At 44.1% G+C, this 24,185-nt stretch overlaps 1 protein-coding gene across 1 annotated transcript in view; it reads right to left on the bottom strand.

Annotated features, from left to right (window-relative positions):
- Window positions 1–24,185, bottom strand: part of LOC120931438 (very long-chain acyl-CoA synthetase-like) — a 92,622-nt gene that overhangs the window by 65,258 nt on the left and 3,179 nt on the right. The window contains exons 2-3 of the mRNA XM_040342869.1: window positions 16,631–16,840; window positions 3,895–4,053 (exon numbers count right to left, since the gene is read on the bottom strand). Coding sequence (XP_040198803.1) covers window positions 3,895–4,053; window positions 16,631–16,840 — 369 coding nt within the window. The remainder of the gene's footprint in view (window positions 1–3,894; window positions 4,054–16,630; window positions 16,841–24,185) is intronic.

Below are 24,185 nucleotides of genomic sequence, written 5' to 3' on the forward strand. Positions count from 1 at the left end.
AGGAGTGCCTAGACACAAGTGGTGGTTAATAAAGGCACGGCTGTAGAGAAGATTTTAATGTAGCATACAGGGCAAGGGGCTTCATAATCCAGAGCCCACCAAAGTCCTCAGCACCAGGCCCATGATGCTCTTAATCCAGACCAAACGGCCAGGGTTGCAAAGGTCACACTTGCAATCGTACCCTGGTGTTCCGCCACTGTGGCCACTTCCGCCACTATTTTATTTTTTATAATTGCACACAGTGAAATAATTAAAAGGTACCATTATAAAAAGAACACTGACAGATTGTCGCACTGTATTGTGTAGGGCGTATTGTACTATTATTTAATGACACTGCACAGAGAAATTCTGTTTTTTTTTGGGGGGGGGGCACAAGTAGCTGGTCTTGCCTAGGGCACAAAATAGTCTAGCACTGGCCCTGTGAATAGGGGGACCCAACAATACAGCGGCCTCTTAGGGGGTAGTGCTACATGTAGTGGTAAAAGGCTTTCAATGTATAATACTACAATAAAGTAAGCAGAGGCTGCATTATTAGATATAGCTACCCTCATATATTTATACAAGCTATACATTTTTTGTTTTTTTTAAAGGAAAATTAACAAAAATTGTTAATAACAATGTCGGCATAATCTGTAGACCCAGAGCGATAGTTAATAAACATTATATGTAAATCCCACCTTTTCCCTAAAGTGGTTGTAAACCTCTGAAATTGAAAAATTAACAAAGCAGTATCTTCTAGACATTTGTTTTCGTCCGAATGCATTTTCGTCCGAATTTCATGTATTTTCGTTATCGTTTTAACAAACGATAACGAAAGCACAGAAAACGACATAAACAAATGTTTTATTTTCGTTTTCATTGCGGTCGAATGTGCCTAACCTTAACTCTATTAGTCCAATATTATCCTACATAAAGAGAAAAGATTCGACATTATAGAGACATGAAGAAGAGTCGACATAGAGAGAAAAGATTTGACATAGAGAGAAAAAATTTGACATGATAGAGACATGAAGAAGAGTCGACATAGAGAATAGAGGAAAATATAGAATATGTAATAGGGTTGAAAATATCCTCTCGTCAGAGGATATTTTCAACCCTATTACATATTCTATATGTTTTTTTATATATCAATTGTACTTTTTGTAATAAATATATTTTTTTTTCTAAATTCTGTTGTTCCCGTCTTGCCTCTAAAGTCCGCCCAATCACTGCCCCCCAGCAGTAATTTTCCTCTATTCATATTTACGGATGTTGGCAAATGTGAGTGCTTTTTTGTTCCCCTTTCCCCTTTTTTTGAGTCGACATAGAGAGAAAAGGTTCGACATAGAGAGAAAAGGTTCGACATAGAGAGAAAAGGTTCGACATAGAGAGAAAAGGTTCGACATAGGGAGAAAAGGTTCGACATAGAGAGAAAAGGTTCGACATAGAGAGAAAAGATTCGTGCTATATGCTGGGTGTTTGGTGTGCTCTTGTACCTTTAAGAAGGGGTGGCTCCCCTTCAGTCCACCTGCCCCTATCTATCCATTAAAATGTATGTGCCTCCACTATGGGGACACTCATTGTTTAGTGTTAGGACCACAGATATTGCAGGGTGCCTTGGCGCGGCTCTGTGGCTCACGCATGCGTTTGCAAATGCGTGCGGACTAGACCCCTGTTTTTAACGCATAGTATTAGACAGGTTAATTGGTTGTCTGCTAGCTGGTCGGTAAGTAGGCTTGGTTTTTCCCTGGGCATTCCCCAGGTTTTTGTTGTTATCTGTTTTAGCCTTCCAATGCTACTTACTGCGATAGCCAGCTATAGATGGGGGCGGTGGACATGTTTGTGTTTCACCTATGGTGCTTGTAGTGTGTCCAGCAGTGCACCAACACCTTTGCAGCCACCGTGCTATATGCTGGGTGTTTGGTGTGCTCTTGTACCTTTAAGAAGGGGTGGCTCCCCTTCAGTCCACCTGCCCCTATCTATCCATTAAAATGTATGTGCCTCCACTGTGGGGACACTCATTGTTTAGTGTTAGGACCACAGATATTGCAGGGTGCCTTGGCGCGGCTCTGTGGCTCACGCATGCGTTTGCAAATGCGTGCGGACTAGACCCCTGTTTTTAACGCATAGTATTAGACAGGTTAATTGGTTCTCTGCAAGCTGGTCGGTAAGTAGGCTTGGTTTTTCCCTGGGCATTCCCCAGGTTTTTGTTGTTATTTGTTAGAGAAAAGATTCGACATAGAGAGACAGGAAGATTCGATGAAGTAGCTAATAACATACGATCGCAGCAAGCAGACATTTATGGTCAAATGCTCGGCCCATAGGCTATAGAAGAATTCTAATGTTGGTTGACTAGTAATAATAATTAACAAATATAATTATTACTAGTCATACAACATTAGAATTCTTCTATAGCTTGTAGGCGGAACATTTGACCGGAAATGTACGATTGCGGCATCGTACGCGCTCGGTATACTCGGCAAGAAAGCTCTGCCAGCAGTTTTCTTGCTGGTTCTTGCCGAGTAAACCGAGCGTGTGTACAAGGCTTCAGTCCCATTTTAGTCATCTTAATTGTTTTAGTCGTTTAGTTGACTAAAATAGTATTCATTTAGTCGACTAAATTATGAGTCGATGTCACAAACGTTTTTCGTTCAGCTTTAAATGATTTCCTAAAATAATTACCGTATTTATCGGCGTATAACACGCACAGGCGTATAACACGCACCCTAACTTTACGAGGGAAGTATCAGGAAAAAAACTTTCCATAGCCCCCTGCGTATAACACGCAGGCACAGTTTACCCTCTATTTTCAGGGTAAAAAAGTGAGTGTTATATGCCAATAAATACAGTAACTGGCCTGGGTTTATTTTCTTTATCATTTTCTCGGCGTTCAGCTAGAAGAAACTGTTTCTTTCTACGCACAATCCTTCCCACTCATAGTACGTGCCGATATTCCTGTTCATTGAGCATAGAACGGTATCTGATTAGATTTCTGAATGCTCACAAGGAGCAAAAGGGAACGATATCCTTTAGTTTCGTTGCTCCGTCTAATTATTTTATTTTTTTAAAGATTCCGTCAAATCTTCTTAGAACATTCGACAGACACCATAAGCCTTCAATGACAGATTCGACCTTAATTAATTTGGATTTTCGGACGAATGCATTTTTTTTTCACAAAAAACTAAATAAATAAAAACGAATTTCGGGAGTAACTATATACATTTTTTTTTTTCGTGGCGAAAACGAAATTCCGAAACAAAATATTTCAGTGTGCACATGTCTAGTATCTTCTAAAGTGTGCTCTTGCCTTGATCCAAAGCACCTAGTGTGGTTCCTTTCTGATCCCTCCTCTTTCTGCTATCTGTATGAATCACTTCTGACAGTCTAACTTCACACCAGATAATCCCTGTAGATAGCTCCAGTCCCTAGCACACAGCAGGAACAGTAATTGGCAGCCTCAGCTGTTTCCCTATGTGTGTGAGTATAGAAGGGGGTGTGTTTATTCTTCCCACTCAGGTCTCAGATTACACAGAGCTGCCTTTCATGCATTGTGTGATGTCAAATCCCCGTCCCTGTCTTCTGAAGCTGAGAAAAAACCTTTGATCTGCGTGTTTTAGAAGATAGTAGAGGAGAGAGTGCTGCATATAAACAGGTACAACTTATGCAGAAGGATTTGTTTAATCTCTGTGTATCACCAGAGGCTAACCACTTCAGTGGGTGTATGTAAGAGTTTATAACCACTTTAAGCAAACTGTTGAGTTTGCCTTTCCAGTCCTTTCCTTTGCCTTTCCATTGGTCCTTACTGACCGATAGAGAGTCTTAGAAGACAAAGGAGGGGCAGGACTAAATTTGGCTTAGTCCTATATTTCTCTGAGAAAATTATTTAGTACTGAATAGCTATAATGGAATACATACCATATTGAATGCATCCACGGACCCCAATCATAAGTCCAGCACTGTGATAGAGAGGCAGTGGAATGTACACCGTATCCTTGCATGTAATTCCAGACAGCGTACTTATAGATGAGCTGATCAGCAAACGTCCTTGATTTATCACCGCAGCCTTGGGGAGACCTTTTAGAAAGAGATGTTTATTAATTATGGTTAATTCCCATTTTAACATTTTTATTTGATCACCACAGGTTGGTTTGCCTAGTTGCAGAAATGTTTTCTTTTTACAATCATTTTATTAGGTTTTCACATAGGTTTAACAATAGAATAGTAAGGCCTCAAGTTCACAGAGCTTGGCGTTTTTTTTTTTTCTGCCAATAAAACACACTTCTATGTTAGCCTGAGGTTGATTTACTAAAACTTAAGAGCTGGTTTACACTGGGGCGACCCGGGATCCGACTTCAAGACGCCCCAAGTCGCGCGGTCGAGAAAATGAATAGCAGTGAATGGGAGCCGTCTTAATGTACACTACTGAAGTCGCTCCGACTTCAGAAAAGGTTCCTGTACTACTTCAATCCGACTTCTAGGCGACCTGTACCCATTGATTTCAATGGAGGTCACCTCCAAGTCGCATACCCGTTCACAGTGAGGCAACTTTACAGGAAGTCGCCCCAGTGTGAACCTGTTCTAAGGCAAGCTCCTACCTCCCACAGGGGAACTCCACTTCAAATTTTAAATAAAAAAACGGCATGGGTTGCCCTCTAGGAGCATACCAGACCCTTAGGTCTGGTATGAATTTAAAGGGGAACCCCCTACGCTGAAAAAACGGTGTGGGGGTACCCCCAAATCCATACCAGACCCTTATCCGAGCATGCAGCCCGGCCGGTCGGGAAGGGGGGTGGGGATGGGCGAGTGCCCCCCCCTTCTGAGCCATACCAGGCGGCATGCCCTCAACATGGGGGGTGCTTTGGGGCAGGGGGGCGCTCTGTGGCCCCCCCCACCCCAAAGCACCTTGTCCCCATGTTGATGGAGACAAGGGCCCCTTCCCGACAACCCTGGCCGTTGGTTGTCGGGGTCTGTGGGCGGGGGGCTTATCGGAATCTGGGAGCCCCCTTTAATAAGGGGGCCCCCAGATCCCAGCCCCCCACCCTATGTGAATGAGTATGGGGTACATCATACCTACCCATTCACCTGGTGGTAGAAAAATGTCAATAAAAAAACACATGCTGGGGGTCCAGAACTGTTAGGCCCCGTACACACCATAGAATCCATCCGCTGAAAAATCCCAGCAGATGGGTTTCAGCGGATAGATCCTATGGTGTGTACACTCCAGCGGATCTGTTTCCGCGTTTATTTCTCCCCTGGGATGGATTCCAGCAGATCGAATATTTGCTGACATGCCAAACAAATCCATCTGCTGGAATCCATCCCAACGGATGGATCGGCTGGTCTGTATAGACTCACCGGATCCATCCGTCCGAAGGGATCCCCCGCATGCGTCGTAATGATTCGACGCAATGCGTGGAATTCCTTATATGACAGCGTCGCGCACGTCGCCGCGTCATAATCGCGGCGACGGCGCGACACGTCATCGCCAGAGGATTTCGGCGCGGATTTCAATGCGATGGTGAGTACACTCCATCGCATTAAAATCTGCTGAAATCCTCGCTAAATCCTCCCGTGTGTATGGGGCCTTAGGGGGGTGTCTGTGCAACAAACTGTGGGGGGCTGTGTAATGTAAAGGGGTCCAGAGGTGCGATGCTATGTAATGTAAAGAGGTCCAGAGGTGCAGGGTGCTTTGTAATGTAAAAGGGTCCAGAGGTGCAAGGTGCTGTGTAATGTAAAGGGGTCCAGGGTGCTGTGTAATGTAAAGGGGTCCAGAGGTGCTGTGTAATGTAAAGGGGTACAGGGTGCTGTGTAATGTAAAGGGTCCAGAGGTGCAGGGTACTGTGTAATGTAAAGGGGCCCAGAGGTGCAGGGTGCTGTGTAATGTAAAGGGGTGCAGGGTGCTGTGTAATGTAAAGGGGCCCAGAGGTGCAGGGTGCTGTGTAATGTAAAGGAGCCCAGAGGTGCAGGGTGCTGTGTAATGTAAAGGGGCCCAGAGGTGCAGTGCTATGTAATGTAAAGGGGTCCAGAGGTGCAGGGTACTGTGTAATGTAAAGGGGTGCAGGGTGCTGTGTAATGTAAAGGGGCCCAGAGGTGCAGTGCTATGTAATGTAAAGGGGTCCAGAGGTGCAAGGTACTGAAACCCCACATCCCATCATTAACCGCCGCCACGCCAAATGCAAAATCACACCAATTTATTCTCTAGGCATCTGCTTTAATACAATATATAATGTTTGGGGGTTTTAAAAAAATTTATAGCAAAAAATACTGATTGTTACATGTGAACAAAAAGTGCCAGAAAAGGTCTGGAAGTGGTTAATACTATAAAGAATAGTGTTACATTACAGCTCAATGCAAAGATCTAGAAGATACGTAGCAGGAATAGATGGAACCTGTTTTACCAGGCATTATATTTTTATCTCTGTTCTTCCCATCATGCCATTGTCATCAGACTGCACAGTCCTATACACCCTGAGACTCTGCAGATAGTATAATGCAGGTGAGCAATACAACCAGGTCTAGGATTTCCTAGTGATTGGGCAGTGGAGCATTACACAGTCATGGCCAGAATTGTTGGCACCCCAGAAATATTTCCAGAAAATCAAGTATTTCTCACAGAAAAGTATTGCAGGAACACATGTTTTGCTATACACATGTTTATTCCCTTTGTGTGTTTTGGAACAAAACAAAAAAAAATGAGGAAAAAAAGCAAATTGGACAAATTGGACAAAACTCCAAAAATGGGCTGGTCAAAATTCTTGGCACCCTTAACTTAATATTTGGTTGCACACCCTTTGGAAAAAATAACTGAAATCAATCATTTCCTATAACCATCAATAAGCTTCTTACACCTCTCACCCGGAATTTTGGACCACTCTTCCTTTGCAAACTGCTCGAGGTCTCTCTTATTGGAAGGGCGCCTTTTCCCAACAGCAATTTTAAGATCTCTCCACAGGTGTTCAATGGTATTTAGATCTGCACTCATTGCTGGCCACTTTAGAACTCTCTATCGCTTTGTTGCCATCCATTTCTGGGTGCTTTTTGACGTATGTTTGGGGTCATTGTCCTGCTGGAAGACCCAAGATCTCGGACACAAACCCAGCTTTCTGACACTGGGCTTTACAGTGCCACCCAAAATCCTTTGGTAATCCTCAGATTTCATGATGCCTTGCACACATTCAAGGCACCCAGTGCCAGAGGCAGCAAAACAACCCCAAAACATCATTGAACCTCCACCATATTTCACTGTAGGTACTGTGTTCTTTTCTTTGTAGGCCTCATTCCGTTTTCGGTAAACAGTAGATTGATGTGCTTTACCAAAAAGCTCTATCTTGGTCTCATGTGTCCACAAGATGTTTTCCCAGAAGGATTTTGGCTTACTAAAGTACATTTTGGCAAACTGTAGTCTTACTTTTTTATGTGTCAGCAGTGGGGTCCTCCTGGGTCTCCTGCCATAGCGTTTCATTTCATTTAATTGCTGATGGATAGTTCCCGCTGACACTGATGCTCCCTGAGCCTGCAGGACAGCTTTAATTTCTTTGGAACTTGTTTGGAGCTGCTTATTGACCATCCGGACTATCCTGCGTTGCAACCTTTTATCAACTTTTCTCTTCCGTCCATGCCCAGAGAGATTAGCTACAGTGCCATGGGTTGCAAACTTCTTGATAATGTTGCGCACTGTGGACAAAGGCAAATCTAGATCTCTGGAGATGGACTTGTAACCTTGAGATTGTTGATATTTTTCCACAATTTTGGTTCTCAAGTCCTCAGACAGATCTTTTCTCCTCTTTCTATTGTCCATGCTTAGTGTGGCACACACAGACACACAATGCAAAGACTAAGTGAACTTCTCTCCTTTTTATCTGCTTTCAGGTGTGATTTTTATATTGCCCACACCTGTTACTTGCCCCAGGTGAGTTTAAGGCCTGAATCACACTAGTGCGTTTTGGAGCTCTGTTGTATTTGCGAATTTCTCTATAAGGTGTTCTGCAGATCAACTGCATTTTAGTTGCAGATCAGGTGCGAATTTGGAGACCTGGGAGAGGGGAGGGGGAGGGGGGAAGTGTATTGAACTGAATGAGACAAATACTGAAGATAAATGAACACATCTGCGAATTCAGCTGCGTACCCATAGAAGATAATGGGACTGAATTCGCACCTGAACCGCACTGCAAGACATAAAAACCGCACGCGGTTTGGAGGCAATACGCAGTGCGGATGCATCGCACATATGTGAACCAGCCTCATTGAAAACAATGTATTTTGAAATGTCCTGCGAATTAGATGCGGTTTAAGCCGCACTCAATTCGCATAGGTGTGAACCTGGCCTTAAGGAGCATCACATGCTTGAAACAATCTTATTTATCCACAATTTTGAAAGGGTGCCAAGAATTTTGACCAGCCCATTCTTGGAGTTTTGTGTGACATTATGTCCAATTTGCTTTTTTTCCTCCCCTTTTTTTGTTTTGTTTCATATATACGATATTTCATTTCGTATAGCAAAACATGTGTTACTGCAATACTTTTCTGTGAGAAATACTTGATTTTCTGGAAAATTTTCTGGGGTGCCAACAATTTCGGCCATGACTGTAAGATCACCATTCTGTTCCATCTTCTCAAATTGCTCTTCTATGGTTAGCACGGTGTAAATTGGTAGAGCTTGCTTGGCATACAGTGCTGCCCTTTCATCTTCCAATACTGTATGTGTGCCAATGTGCAGGGAATTACAGGGGGCTACTAATAAATACTGCTACTATAAAAGAACATTTAAAATGACACTAAATGATATCCTTATTGTCAAAAAAGAATCCATATGCATACCTAATGGCTCTGTAATCTATTTTTCAGAAAATTGTTACTTGTTTTTCTGTCTGCTTGTAACATCTTCCATGAGCGCCTGAGCCTTTGCTTTTCCCCTTCACTTCCATTTGTTTAAAAAATTAGTTAGTGGTCATGTGCACTGATCTATGCACACTGTAAATCCTACAGTCCCTAGTAGTCAATCCCTGGAGCAAGCAAGAGAGGGTGGCTGCGTTCCTTCATACAGTGGGACTATGGAGAAAGAGGGTGGCTACATTCCTACATACAGTGGGACTATAGAGAAAGAGGGTGGCTACATTCCTACATACAGTGGGACTATAGAGAAAGAGGGTGGCTACGTTCCTAAATACAGTGGGACTATAGAGAAAGAGGGTGGCTACATTCCTACATACAGTGGGACTATAGAGAAAGAGGGTGGCTACTTTCCTACATACAGTGGGACTATAGAGAAAGAGGGTGGCTACGTTCTTACATACAGTGGGACTATGGAGAAAGAGAGTGGCTACGTTCTTACATACAGTGGGACTATGGAGAAAGAGGGTGGCTACGTTCCTACATACAGTGGGACTATGGAGAAAGAGGGTGGCTACGTTCCTACATACAGTGGTATTATGGAGAAAGAGGATGGCTACGTTCCTACATACAGTGGGACTATGGAGAAAGAGGGTGGCTACGTTCCTTCATACAGAGGGACTATGGAGAAAGAGGGTGGCTACGTTCCTACATACAGTGGGACTATGGAGAAAGAGGGTGGCTACGTTCTTACATACAGTGGGACAATGGAGAAAGAGTGGTTACGTTCCTACATACAGTGGGACTATGGAGAAAGAGGGTGGCTACGTTCCTACATATAGTGGTATTATGGAGAAAGAGGATGGCTACGTTCCTACATACAGTGGGACTATGGAGAAAGAGGGTGGCTACGTTCCTTCATACAGAGGGACTATGGAGAAAGAGGGTGGCTACGTTCCTACATACAGTGGGACTATGGAGAAAGAGGGTGGCTACGTTCTTACATACAGTGGGACAATGGAGAAAGAGAGTGGCTACGTTCTTACATACAGTGGGACTATGGAGAAAGAGAGTGGTTACGTTCCTACATACAGTGGGACTATGGAGAAAGAGGGTGGCTACGTTCCTACATACAGTGGGACTATGGAGAAAGAGGGTGGCTATGTTCCTACATATAGTGGTATTATGGAGAAAGGGGATGGCTACGTTCCTACATACAGTGGGACTATGGAGAAAGAGGGTGGCTACGTTCCTTCATACAGAGGGACTATGGAGAAAGAGGGTGGCTACGTTCCTACATACAGTGGGACTATGGAGAAAGAGGGTGGCTACGTTCTTACATACAGTGGGACTATGGAGAAAGAGGATGGCTACGTTCCTACATACAGTGGGACTATGGAGAAAGAGGGTGGCTACGTTCCTACATATAGTGGTATTATGGAGAAAGGGGATGGCTACGTTCCTACATACAGTGGGACTATGGAGAAAGAGGGTGGCTACGTTCCTTCATACAGAGGGACTATGGAGAAAGAGGGTGGCTACGTTCCTACATACAGTGGGACTATGGAGAAAGAGGGTGGCTACGTTCTTACATACAGTGGGACTATGGAGAAAGAGGATGGCTACGTTCCTACATACAGTGGGACTATGGAGAAAGAGGATGGCTACGTTCCTACATACAGTGGGACTATGGAGAAAGAGGATGGCTACGTTCCTACATACAGTGGGACTATGGAGAAAGAGGGTGGCTACGTTCCTACATACAGTGGGACTATGGAGAAAGAGGATGGCTACGTTCCTACATACAGTGGGACTATGGAGAAAGAGGGTGGCTACGTTCCTACATACAGTGGGACTATGGAGAAAGAATGTAGCCACCCTCTAACAGGAAGTCAGACACAGCAGCAAAAAAAAGGAATGTAGACATTTGAAGGAGGATGAGAGCTATAGATGGTACTTTTTTTTGAGTTAGGAATGCATAGTTTAAAGCGATATTCAAGATTCGTTTTTTTGTTTTTCTTTAAATAACAACAATGGTTTTGCACAGAACAGCCTCGATCCTTCTTTTCTTGGGTCCCCATCGGTGCTCCTGACTCCACCCCCTTGACCAGTGCCCCCAATAACAAGCCACTTGCTATGATGGCACTGGTGCATGCTTGCTCCCAAGCCCTGCTCTATGCATCCATAAAACGCACAGAGCTGTGACGTGACCCAAACCCCACTCTCCCCTCATTGGCTCACTGGCTGTGATTGACAGCAGTGGGAGCCAATTGCTCCTGCTGCTTTTTCGGCCAATGAGGAGATAGAGATGCAGGGCAGTGGAGGATACCGTGCACATCATTGGATCAAAAGGTGGCTCAGGTGAGTATTAGCTGTGCTGTGGAGGAGCAGCACACATGTTTTTTTTTTTTTTAACCTACATGCATAGAATGCATAAAGGTAAAAAAATCTTCAGCCTTTACAACCAGTTTAATAGAAGGTTCCTTTTTTAAATCAGACTTTGGGATCACTTTAAAAGAGGAGTTTGGGAATTAAGAAAACAAACATTCATACTCACCTAGGTGGATGCTGCATCTGTCTCCCCGCTGGCTCCAAACCCGAGAACTGAGCGATCAAACACCGCTGACTGCCCAGTTCTCAGTCTTCAGTCTGCAGAGAGCTGGTGACTGTCAGTCAGCAGATCTCTGCTCTGCCCCTCCAGCACTCACTGGAGAGCTGGGCTGTGCAGTGGGCCAGCTTAGTCTCCCAGCGGCTTGCTGAGACGCTGAGCCAGCTGCCGATCCAGGCATGTGGGTGGATCTTGACTGTAAAGTCGGAATCTTTCCTCATCCTGGACTGCCTGAGTGACGTCAGCCTACTGGGGGCTTTAACCTGCTGTCAGCTGAAAACAGGATACAGAAGTGCAGAACAAAGTGCATGCCTGTGATTCATAAGAGAAGTAGGGTCAGAATAACTTTGGCTATACTTCTCCTTTTTTAATGTTCAGTCTAGTTCTCTGTAAATATAACTGTGTGCATCTTTTTAACCACTTGCGACCGCCCGCCATATAGTTATACGGCGGCTGTTTGAAGTGGAATACCGTTTTAATAATCGGCAGATAGCTGCCATAACCCTGGTATCCTCTTCAATGGCGAACGGTCCTCTTTCAACATTTTCTGCAAGATCACTTTTTTTTGGGGGGGGGGGGGCGGGGAGGACCCCTCCCGCCACGCTCTGGTCGTCTCCGCCGCTTCCCGGACCCGTTGGTAGTGGTGGAGACTATTGTGTCCTTTCCCCTGTGAGGCTGAATGCCGAGTGAGGGAAAGATGGCCCCCGCTTGGCTCCATACCATTGGATGACGTCACTTCCGCCCAATGGTTTTAAAGGGGAAAAAAAATTATTGTTAAAAAAAAAAAATACTTATTTGCAATATTTGTATTGCTTTTAATTGTAAGACCCCATAAACACTATTAGATTTTCTGCAGATTTTTGTCTTCAGATTTACCAAAACCATATAATATGAGGTCAAACCTTAAGAGTTTCAATTTGTATGCAATCAGGCAGGCAAAACATGGTTTTGGTAAATCTGAAGACAAAAACCTGCAGAAAATCTAATAGTGTATATGGGGTCTTATACATAAAGCAGAGGTTCCTAAAAGCCAGCAGCTACAAACACTGCAGCTGCTGACTTTTAAAATATGGACACTTACCTGTCCAGTATGCCCGCGATGCTGGCAGACAAGGACGAGCAATAGCTCGTCCCTCGGCTGCACCCGCTGCCATCCTCGGGGAGGGAATTGGGAAGTGAAACGTTGCGGCTTCACTGCCCGGTTCCCTACTGCACATGCGCGAGTAGCGCGGCACGCCGTTACTGGTTCCTCTCTCTCTCCTGGGAACAGTGTATTTCCCAGGAGACAGCAGGGGGTGCGGGAAGGGGCGTGTCTGCTGCGCGAGTTGTTCCCGGAAGTGGGTGCAAATACCTGCACCCCCCTGAAAGGTGCCAAATGTGACACTGGAGGGGGGGAGGTTTTGGAAAAGTGGAAGTTCCATTTTTGGGTGGAACTCCGCTTTAAAAGCAATAAAAAATAAAAATAACTGTCTTTTTGACCTCAGATCTCACATTTAAGAGGACCTGTCATGTTTTTTTCTATTACAAGGTATGTTTATGTTTTTAACTTGTAAACACTGAGTCTGAAAAATAGGCTCGGTCCGTAACTAGTTAATTAAACTATAACTGGATAGTATGTTGGCATGAATACGTTTGGTTGTGTAATTAAAAGAATTGCTTAACTTTGCAGAATAGCATGATGTTAACTGTTTGCCCAGATAGTAAATACAGAGTCCAAAGGTGCTATACATATGCAATGGCTAAAGGTTAAACATTAAATGAAATAAGACCGACAGCAGCTTTGGTTCTATCACTGATCTCTGAACATAAGAGAAACATTTCACATTCTATTACGTGAATTATAACCATAGAAAACTAAAGCTAAACTCCAGTCACACAGGTAATGATTACACCAATGAAATGTATACAAAGGAACTATTTACATTTCCAAAAGGATCTATATTTCTGTCCATCAAATCCTGAGATTTACCTGCTCTGTAAAGACCCGTACACACGGTCGGACTTTCGTCCAACAAACTTCAAAATCTGCACGTTTTTTACATTTGCCCGACCAAGTGTATACTTTTTCGGGTTTCGTTGGACCAAAAGTTCGGTCTGCAAACGGACAAACTTTACGACAACAAAAGTCCGATGGTGCCTAGTCCGACCGTGTGTACAGCAAAGCCATCGGACTTTTGTCCGAAGTACAAATACGCATGCCCAGAACCAATGTTAAAATCAACCAACAATAGCAGAAGTTAACCAAAGGGTGGCGGTAAAGAGCAGAAAAGAGCAGAAAAACCATGTGATGTTGAGAAATTTTTAGAAAAGTTTGCAGAAAAGTCCGAGCGTGTGTATGCTATGGGTGTGACCGGACAAATCACTTCGGACAAAAATCCAAGGGAAAGTTTGTAGGATGTCCGACCGTGTGTACGAGGCTTTACACAGCACATCTCTGTCTGGCAGGGCAAGAGACCTGATTTTTCTCTGCTGAAGTTAAAGGAGTTGTAAAGGCAGAATGTTTTTTATCTTAATGCATTCTATGCGTTAAGATAAAAATCCTTCTGTGTGCAGCAGCCCCCCTAATACTTACCTGAGCCCCATCTCAATCCAGCGATGTGCACGAGTGTCTCGGCCGTCCTACTGACTGGTTTAGACACAGCAGCTGCACCATTGACTCCCACTGCTGTCAATCAAAGTCAGTTTGCCAATGAGGAGAGAGAGGGGGCGGGACCAAACCACAGCTCCATGTCTGAATGGATACAGGGAGCTGCAGCTCGGCTCAACAGGAGGGAGGGGCTGGGAGCACCGGTGGGGGACTCAAGAAGAGGAGGATCCGGGCTGCTCTGTGCACTACCACTTCACAGAGTAGGTACAGTGGGGATCGAAAGTTTGGGCACCCCAGGTAAACATTTGCATTAATGTACATAACGAAGCCAAGGAAAGATGGAAAAATCTCCAAAAGGCATCAAATTACAGATTAGACATTCTTATAATGTGTCAAAAAAAGTTAGATTTTATTTCCATCATTTACACTTTCAAAATTACAGAAAACCAAAAAAGTTTGGGCACCCTGCAGAGTTATTATCTTGTACTTCCCCCTTTGGCAAGTATCACAGCTTGTAAACACTTTTTGTAGCCAGCCAAGAGTCTTTCAATTATTTTTTGAGGTATCCTTGCCCATTCTTCCTTACAAAAGTCTTCCAGTTCTTTGATTTTTCTGGGCTGTCTGTCACGCACTGCCCTTTTAAGGTCTATCCATAGATTTTCAATTATGTTGAGGTCAGGAGTTTGTGAAGGCCATGGCAAAACCTTCAGTTTACACCTCTTGATGTAATCCCTCGTGGATTTTGAGGTGTGTTTAGGATCATTATCCATTTGTAGAAGCCATCCTCTCTTTAATTTCAGCTTTTTCACAGATGGCATCAAGTTACCATCCAAAATTTGCTGAAATTTTATTGAATCCATTTTTCCTTCTACTCGTGAAATGTTCCCTGTGCCACTGGCTGCAATACAACCCCAAAGCATGATTGATCCACCCCCATGCTTAACAGTTGGACAGAGGTTCTTTTCATTAAATTCTGTGCCCTTTCTTCTCCAAACGTACCTTTGCTCATTCCCGCCAAAAAGTTCTATTTTAACCTCATCGGTCCACAGAACTTGTTTCCAAAATGCATCAGGCTTGTCTATGTGTTCATTTGCAAAGTTCAAACGCTGATTGTTGTGGTGAGGACGTAGAAGAGGTTTTCTTCTGATGACTCTTCCAGGAAGACCATATTTGTACAAGTATCTCTTTATAGTGGAATAGTGTACCACAACTCCAGTGTCTGCCAGATCTTTCTGGAGGGATCGTGCAGTCAAACGTGGGTTTTAAATTGCTTTTCTCACAATCCTGTGAGCTGTTCTGTCTGATATTTTTCTTGGTCTTCCAGATCTTGCTTTAACTTCCACTGTTCTTGATGAGTGCCATTTCTTAATTACATTCCGAACAGAGGATATTTACATCTGAAAACGCTTTGCTATCTTCTTATAGCCTTCTCCAGCTTTGTGAGCGTCAACTATTTTCAGTTTCAGTTTTCTAGACAACTGCTTAGAAGAGCCCATGGTGCTGATTGTTGGGGCAAGGTCAGATGAGTCTGGGCATTTAAAACCTTTGAGATTGACATCACCTGGTCTTCCCAGAGGATGATTCAGAACAATCCACGACACTGGCAGGTCTCAGCTTTGCAAAGGGGGCAGTGCATGCTATTAATTCTGCAGGGTGCCCAAACTTTTGCAGACGCCATTTTTTTGTTTTCTGTAATTTTGAAAGTGTAAATGATGGAAATAAAATCTAACTTTTTTGACATATTATAAGAATGTCTAATCTGTAATTTGATGCCTTTTGGAGATTTTTCCATCTTTCCTTGGCTTCGTTATGCACATTAATACAATTTTTTACCTGGGGTGCCCAAACTTTCGATCCCCACTGTAAGTATAGCATGTTTTCTATTTTTAAAGAAAAAAAAAAAGGACTTTAGTATCACTTTAAGCTACACTCATTGGTGTCCTCCTCTGTCCTATCTTGTGACAGTCTGCTCGCTCCTTCTGCCAACATGCTCATTGCATTGCAGTGCAACTGATTGACTTATTTTGCTGCTTCTGACTTCCCCAGTTTGAGCACTGCTGTACAGGAACTGCAAGAGGATGATAGCAAGCCATATCCAGGTACTTACAGGGGTTCCCCGACTTACGAAAGCGTTAGGGACTTACGCTTTGTTCTTAAGTTGGAAATGTTCGTAAGTTGGATCGCGCATGCGCAGAATGGCAATTACGAACATTTCGGACATTTTCTGACGTTTTCCGATGTTCCGTTGAATGGCCGCGCATGCGCAGAATGGCAATTACAAACATTTCTGACATTTTGCAACGTTTTCCGAGGCATGTGCAGAACGGCAGGTAATCCCTGCAGCGTCCCGTTCGTAAGTAGTAGTTGTTCGTAAGTCAGGCTTTCGTATTTCGGGGACCCCCTGTACACTGCTTGCTTAATTTTTTTTTTTAATGATGTATTGATCAATACAGGGAAGTAATAATGTGTGTCTTTCATATTTGGAGTTCAGCTTTAAGAGTGGAAGTATTTTATTCCTTCCAAATGTTGTATTTATCCTCTGGGAAATCAGCTGCACCAACCACAGAGCTCTCAAATTGTGTGATACACTGTAGATGTAATTTAAAGAAATCAATTGTGTGATATACCTGTAGTTCCCGAGGTGTAGATGTAAAGAGCTGGGGTCTTTGCATTATGACCTGACCTGAAGGAGCTGGGGATGGGTTCCTGAGAGGCGGCTTCCACTTTGTCCAGCAGACTGTATACTCCTGTGGTGGGCGATTCTCTGCTCAGATAGAAGACCAGCACCTCTTGTTCTGCCAGGGCTGGCAGAAGGTCTTCCACAGCACTCCTCAGTTCTAGATAAAGAAAAACAGATGCTGTCATGTGAGTCAATGTTACCTGGCTATCTCTGGCTCCTTTTTGAGTCACTAGCCTAAAACTAGCATGCAGATTAGGGAAGTCAAAGTGAGTTAAGACTAGGGTTGAGCGAACCCGAACTGTAAAGTTCGGGTTCGTACCGGACTTTTGGGTTTTTGGTACCCGGACCCGAACCCAAACAATTTACTGTAAGTTCGGGTTCGGCAATGTAATGGCGCACAGCAGGGCAGCCAATCAACATTTGTTTTACTCGTGTGACCCAGAAGCCATCACAGCCATGCCTACTAATGGCATTGCTGTGATTGGTCAGTGCAGCATGTAACCCAGCATGTGACCCAGCCTCTATATAAGCTAGAGGCCCATAGCGCAGCACGTCACTCTGCTTTGGATAGGGTAGGGAAAGGCTGCTGCTGCTGCTGCTCTGAGGGAGAGAATTAGATAGGAGTCAGACTGTCCTGCTTCAGAAATCAAATTACTCAGCGATCTACCTAGCACAGCAAGTCACTCTACATTAGATACTTTAGGGAAAGGTTCCTGGTTTTGCTTGTAGGGAGAGAAATATATAGGAGTCAGTCCTGCTTCAGAAAAACACTTTAGCTAATGTTCTTCTATTGTTCTATTAAAAAAAAAAACATTCAGGGCATAAAAATATATTTTGCAGTGTTTCCTCCATATCTATAGGTGTGAGATAAACACTTTAGCTAGTGTTCTTCTATTGTTCTATTCAAAAAACACTCATTTAGGGCAAAAAAATATATTTTGCTGTGTTTCCTCCAGTGTTTGCAGTGTTTCCTCCATATCTGTACGTGTGAGATAAACACTTTAGCTAGTGTTCTTCTATAACTAGGTCAAGATTTAAATTTTTTAATTTTTATGTATTTTATGTTATTTTAAGTTATTTCCCTGTCCACATTTGTTTGCAGAGTACTTGCCATGCTCTTATCAACATGTTGCTGCTATTTTCAGCCCTCTCCGTTATTTTTTAGAGACATTTTAGTACTGAAAAGTTCGGGTCCCCATTGACTTCAATGTGGTTCGGGTTCAGGGTCAAGTTCGGGTCCCGAACGCGGACTTTTTTCCGAAGTTCGGCCGAACCCGTCGAACCCGAACATCCAGGTGTCCGCTCAACTCTAGTTAAGACTACTAATCTGGATATGTTGTTCTAGGGCAGTGGAGTACTGATGCCAATGGATCTGCATGACAACCAAGAAACAATTTTTTCCACAGGAGAAGATGAACTTCATGATTTGTGTCTTTTTTCAACCAGATTAACTATGTAACAATAGCAGCCTCCATATTGGCTCGCTACAAGGTTTATTTACAGGCCTTGATGGGTAATGCATATGTAAGAACTATTTTCCCATATTTCCCAAGAAATACCTCAGTATGAGCTACATCAGGGCTCTAAATTTCAAGTCCTGAGCTACTAGCCAGGTCTCAAGGGTTACTCGAAACCTGTTGCCCCACACAACCTCTGATTCTGCTCCTAAACACGCCCTCATAAATTATCTCATGAAATTACACTTATGCAGAATTAAGTTATAAAAACAAATATTACCAACAACTTTATCAGTGCAGCTTCCCCTGTGCTCAACAATGCCACCTCACCTGCGTCCATTAAGACAGCCTCACTGCATCCATTAATTTAGCCTCACTGCATCCATTCATTTAGCCTCACTGCATCCATCAATTCAGCCTCACTGAATCCATCAATTCAGCCTCACTGCGTCCATCAATTCAGCCTCACTGCGTCCATCAATTCAGCCTCACTGCGTCCATCAATTCAGCCTCACTGCGTCCATCAATTCAGCCTCACTGCGTCCATCAATTCAGCCTCACTCTGTCCATCAATTCAGCCTCACTGTGTCCATCAATGCAGCCTACCTGTGTCCTGAGAGAAATAAGGGGGCTACCATTGTTGGCCTCCATTCAAAAATGCTAGTAGTAGTTATGGAAGTGCCCCAAACTCTTCCGTTACTGGAAGGCAGTATTGGATGTGATATCTCGGGTTTATATAACTATCCCATGAGAACCAGTTGTGTGTCTGCTTGGCGCACTGGATGAGGAGGCTCATATGGCGGTCCTACGGTTGCTGTATGTTGCACGCAAGCTTATAGCACAAATGTGGATCAAACCCAGGGTCCCCACTAGGAGGCAATGGGTGGAACAAGTCAACAAACTACCAATAAGAGAGAAACTAACATATCAACACAGAAATGTTCTACGTAAATTTTACTCATTATGGCAGGTATGGTTAGATGTCCCAGGGCTGACTCTGCACCAGCTGATAAAAGACAGGCACCTACTAGGGTAGAGGACACATGCACTATATATTTGTGTCTATTGGTGCTGGGGGTGGTATATAATATCTGGAGATATAGAGAAACCTGGTGGGTCAGGCTTATTTATTTGTTCAGGTATACTACACCCTCAAAGTTTTGAGGGTCTGCAAGAGTTCGATTGTTTGTTTCCTTTCTTTTTCTTTTTTATTCTGTTCTGTTATATAACGCAGTACTGGAAAATGTAATCACAAGGTTCTGTATATGCCATACTAACCGACAGCATATTGTGGAATGATGACCGTTTTATTTCTCCTTGTCGCTATGTACTGTAAGTGATATACCTTGTACTGTGTATGCTAAAATAAAACCTTTTTCTGATTTAAGAAATAAAAAATGCTAGTAGTGTGGCTGTGGATTTCTCTTGATCATGTAAAGCAGTTGTTAGGATGCCAGTAGCTGGCCTGCATGGTGCCCAAAGTTTTAAAAACCTGTGTCTTTCATTAACAAAAACCCGCTGGCTTATGGAAAATTTTGGTCAATTTCTAGGCATTTTGCCAAGGCACCCCACGAAGAACCCAGACAGCATTCTGGGTGCCCAATCAGTTACTTATCTTTGTTTGCTGAATAAGGGCCCTTTCACACGGGGCGGATCAGTAATGATCCGCCTCCGTCAGGGCTGGACTGAGACCAAAATTTGGCCCTGGACTTCATCCAGACCGGCCCACTTTAAGTTTGCAAACAAGCACAAAAACATTCTATAAACTATGCACAATTGTGCAAAAAAAAACCATAAGTAGCATAACCTAAGGAGTCCTCACTCTCCTCTTTTATTATTTCACTTATTCTCCTCTGGATTTTTCTCATCCTTCTAACATCACTGCATGAAGTGGAGGGTGAGCTGCGCAGCCGTTACTTTGACAGGCTGTCACTGAAACCGGCCCACTGAGCCATCGGCCCACTGCGAAACTCCCTGTAGTCCCTATGGCCAGTACATGCCTGGCCTCTGTGTGTCCGTAAGCTCAGCGGGGATCGCTCCGTATATCCCCGATGAGCCGGCGGCTGACCGGGCGGTCTCCGCACACTGTGCAGGGACCGCGCTGTCTTTTCTCCGCTCTCCCCTATGGGAGGATCGGATGAACACGGACTGTGTGTCCGTGTTCATCCGATCCGATGACAGAAGAAAAAATAGGACATTTTTCCATCTGCAAAATCGGATCTTTGCGGAGGCAGGTAATTACGGGTGTCAGCGGATATTTATCCGCTGACACCCGCAATCACATAGGGACCAATGTATGTCCCTTTTTCATCCGCACGTCTAAAAGGGCGCTAACATCTTCAAAGCTTTTTTTCAAAGCTTTATAACCACTTTAGGACTGCCCGCTCGTATAGTACTGAAGATGGGCACAGCGCTCTTATCTGCCAGGTCTGCGCACGCATGTACGCACACCCCCCAGTAACACCTGCTGTCATTTTCTGCAGGCCAAGTGTGTCAGATTTTGCCTGGCATCCTGATGATCAGCTGCAGCCAAGGATAGAACATCCCTGGCTAGCTGGTTCTTCTTTTCCTGGACCCTTTTTTAGTCCAGGAGGAGAAGAGAGATGCACCACAGGGAGTAAAAGCAACACATTTACACCCACACACCTAATGCCGCGTACACACGGTAGTTTTTTGTGATGGAAAAAAAACGACATTTTTAAAAACGTCATTTAAAATGACCGTGTGTACGCGGCAATAGTTAGGCACATTTAATTCTTTGATTGCCCTCAGTTAACCCTTTGATCACCCATGTCATCCAGCCAGTGCCATTAGTACAGTGTCAGTGTACAGTATTTTTAATTGATCACTGTATTAGTGTCCCATGCAACACCGGATAGCGTCAGTTAGTGTCCCTCCCAGCCAGGGTCAGTTAGCGTTAGATCGCCCTCGCACTATAGGCTGCTGATCACCGCTATTGCTAGTATAGTGTATGTACAGATTAATATATTGATCATCAACAGAACTATACTATTTTCCCCTTAAGAATAGTGTCCCAAAAATTCAGTGTTAGCCGGATGAGCCCCGATACCTGCCAGCACTTGCATTTAGCCCCCCTAGCACCAGTAGCAAGAAATCGGGCACAGGCCCATAGAGCCCATAGTATCCTTCCAGAGGTTCTTGACAATCCTGATTGGCAGCCCCCAGATTTTGCAGCATCCGTTATTCCCCCATTCATAGCCCAACCCGAAATTTAGGAGGAAACTGCAAATTTTTTGATCTGTTTCTCACAGAAGAGCTGTATCAATTAATTGTGGACCAAGGCAATCCTTACACAGAACAATACATTGCCTCCAACCCATCTCCTGCCAGACCATTTGCATGGAAACGAATCAGTTTCCGAATATAAAACTTTTTTGGGCCTAACTCTTAAAATAGGTATTACACTCACTCATACAGACATCTAGCCGCCCGCCCCTCCGTTCCTTCGCACACACTTCCCTGCGCTTCTCTGCAGTCATTAGAATGTATCCACTCAGACAGACTGGACCCAGACCAGGGGGGTGATCGTGTGGATGATCAGGGAGACATTTTGGGGATTATTTTCTGTTCTACCTGGATGTTATGCTGTACACTACACAGATAATATACACAAATTGTGATTATATCTGTCCGGTGTAGTGTATACAGCTATATACACCCACCTTCTACCTTCCTGTATATAGAGAGTCTCTATATACAGGAAAGAAGAAGGTGAGTGTATATAACTGTATACACTACTACACAGAGATACACAAATTGTGATTACATCTGTCCTGTGTAGTGTATAAAGCTGGTGGGCACAGATGAGACGGCACTGGTGGGCAAAGATGAGACGGCACTGGTGGGCAAAGATGAGACAACACTGGTGGGCAAAGATGGGACGGCACTGGTGGGCAAAGACGAGACAGCACTGAATGAATGAATGAAAAATTTATAGAGCGCAACACATGCGAACTGAATCGCTTCTGGGCGCTAGTTGTCTGTGACTCATGACCTCAAAAGAGCAGAGTTTTGATCCGTCTTCTGAAAATCAGGTGGTTTTCCTCCAACCGAATGCTGGTTGGTAAAGCGTTCCATAGTCTAGGACCCTGGAAAGCAAACCTTCTTTCTCCTTTGGATTTGTATTTAGTTTTTGGTATCCTGACCAGATTTTGGTCGGTGGATCGCAAAACGCGATTCGAATTGTGAGGTTCTATCTTGTCGCAAAGATATTGCGGAGCCTTCCCATGGATGCACTTATGTGTCAGGCAGAGTGCTTTAAATGCAATTCTGTCTTTTACTGGCAGCCAGTGAAGGGTTCTCAGCGAAGGTGAGATTGATTCCCATTTTTTTTTCCCAGTCACCAGTCTGGCGGCCGTATTCTGTACGACTTGCAGGCGGGAGATTTGGTACTTTGGGAGTCCGAGGTAAAGTGCGTTGGCATAGTCCTGTCTGGAGTTTATGATTGTTCCCACCACGACTGCTACGTCTTCTTTAGGGATAAATGGAATAAGTCTGCGTAGTAGGCGCAACAGATAGTGCGCTCCGCTGACTACTGACCCTATTTGTGCGTCCATTGTCATGAAGGTGTCAAAGATGACCCCGAGACTTTTGACTTTGGAGCTAGGGTTGATGATTTGCCCCAGAATGGGCGGTGGAGTCCAAGTTGTTACCACTTGACTCTTTCGGCTGGCCTGAAACACAAGGAGTTCTGTTTTAGAACTGTTGAGTTTAAGATGGCTATTGGTCATCCAGTTGTCAATCAAAGCAAGACATTTCTCTAAACTTGGATGATGATTCTTTTTGTTGCCGATGCGCAAGTACAGTTGCGTATCGTCTGCATAAGAGTGATAAAGTAGTTCTTGGCTACTGATAATATCAAAAAGAGGGCGCAGATAGATGTTGAAAAGCACCGGTGACAGGGGGGATCCTTGGGGGACTCCACATGACACCGTGCGCTTCTCAGACGTGAAAGAACCCAATTTAACTGTTTGTGAACGGTTTTCAAGAAAGGAAGAAAACCATGGTAAATCACCTTCTGCAACTCCTGCTACCGAAGCTAGTCGCATCAGTAACAGTTTGTGATCTACCGTGTCAAAGGCTGCGCTTAGGTCCAGCAGAATTAGGAGACAAGATTCTCCTTCGTCTGCGGCCTCGAGGGCGTCGTCCCATATTTTACGTAAGGCCGTTTCTGTCCCGTGTCCAGGACGGAAGCCTGATTGTAATGGATCCAGTAGGTTGTGGGTATCTAGATGCTGTTGCAGCTGTTGTACCACTATTTTCTCCATTATCTTAGAGAGAACGTTTAGGCCTGTTATGGGGCGGCGGTGAATTGGGTCCTTGGGATCCAGATTCGGTTTTTTCAGGATGGGCTGGATTATGCCCTCTTTCAGCATGGATGGCACTATGCCTTCCTTAAAAGATTGATTTATAAGCTGTGTGATGGGTGGTGCTAGAATGTCGGCACAATCCTTCAACAGCTTAGTAGGGATGATATCATTGGGCGATGTGCTGTTCCGCAAGGCACCGATGATATTTTTTGTGGTGTCGCTGGAAATAGGCTCCAGAGTGAATTTTGTCGAGTGCAGAAAATTTCTGCGGGAATTTTGTGGCTGATTGATAGCCGGATTGAGGTGGGTATTGTTTTTCAGAATACTTTCCCGGATTCTTTCAATTTTACTAATGAAGAAATCCGATAGTTCATTACAGAACTCTTGGGTGTCTGAGTTGGGGACTTCAAGACATCCCGGATTCATGGTGGGCAGAGATGAGACGGCACTGGTGGGCACAGGCAGGCGGCACTTATGGGCACTGATAGGCTGCACTGATAAGCAATGGGCACCAACCACTGCTTTACTGACACAGTCCACAGCCATATATCTGTAGGAGAGGTTTCCACCATCCCTGCTAAGTTTGCAGTCATTTATGTCTTGTTTTTCAGACTGATGTGTATTATATGTGACGTTACATATCACAGAGATCGGTATTGTGGTGATATTGAAGTTTATTGTGATGTCCATACATTAGAGGGTTACACCATTATTG

The sequence above is a fragment of the Rana temporaria genome, chromosome 3, assembly GCF_905171775.1.
Source record: "Rana temporaria chromosome 3, aRanTem1.1, whole genome shotgun sequence".
Lineage (NCBI taxonomy): Eukaryota > Metazoa > Chordata > Amphibia > Anura > Ranidae > Rana > Rana temporaria.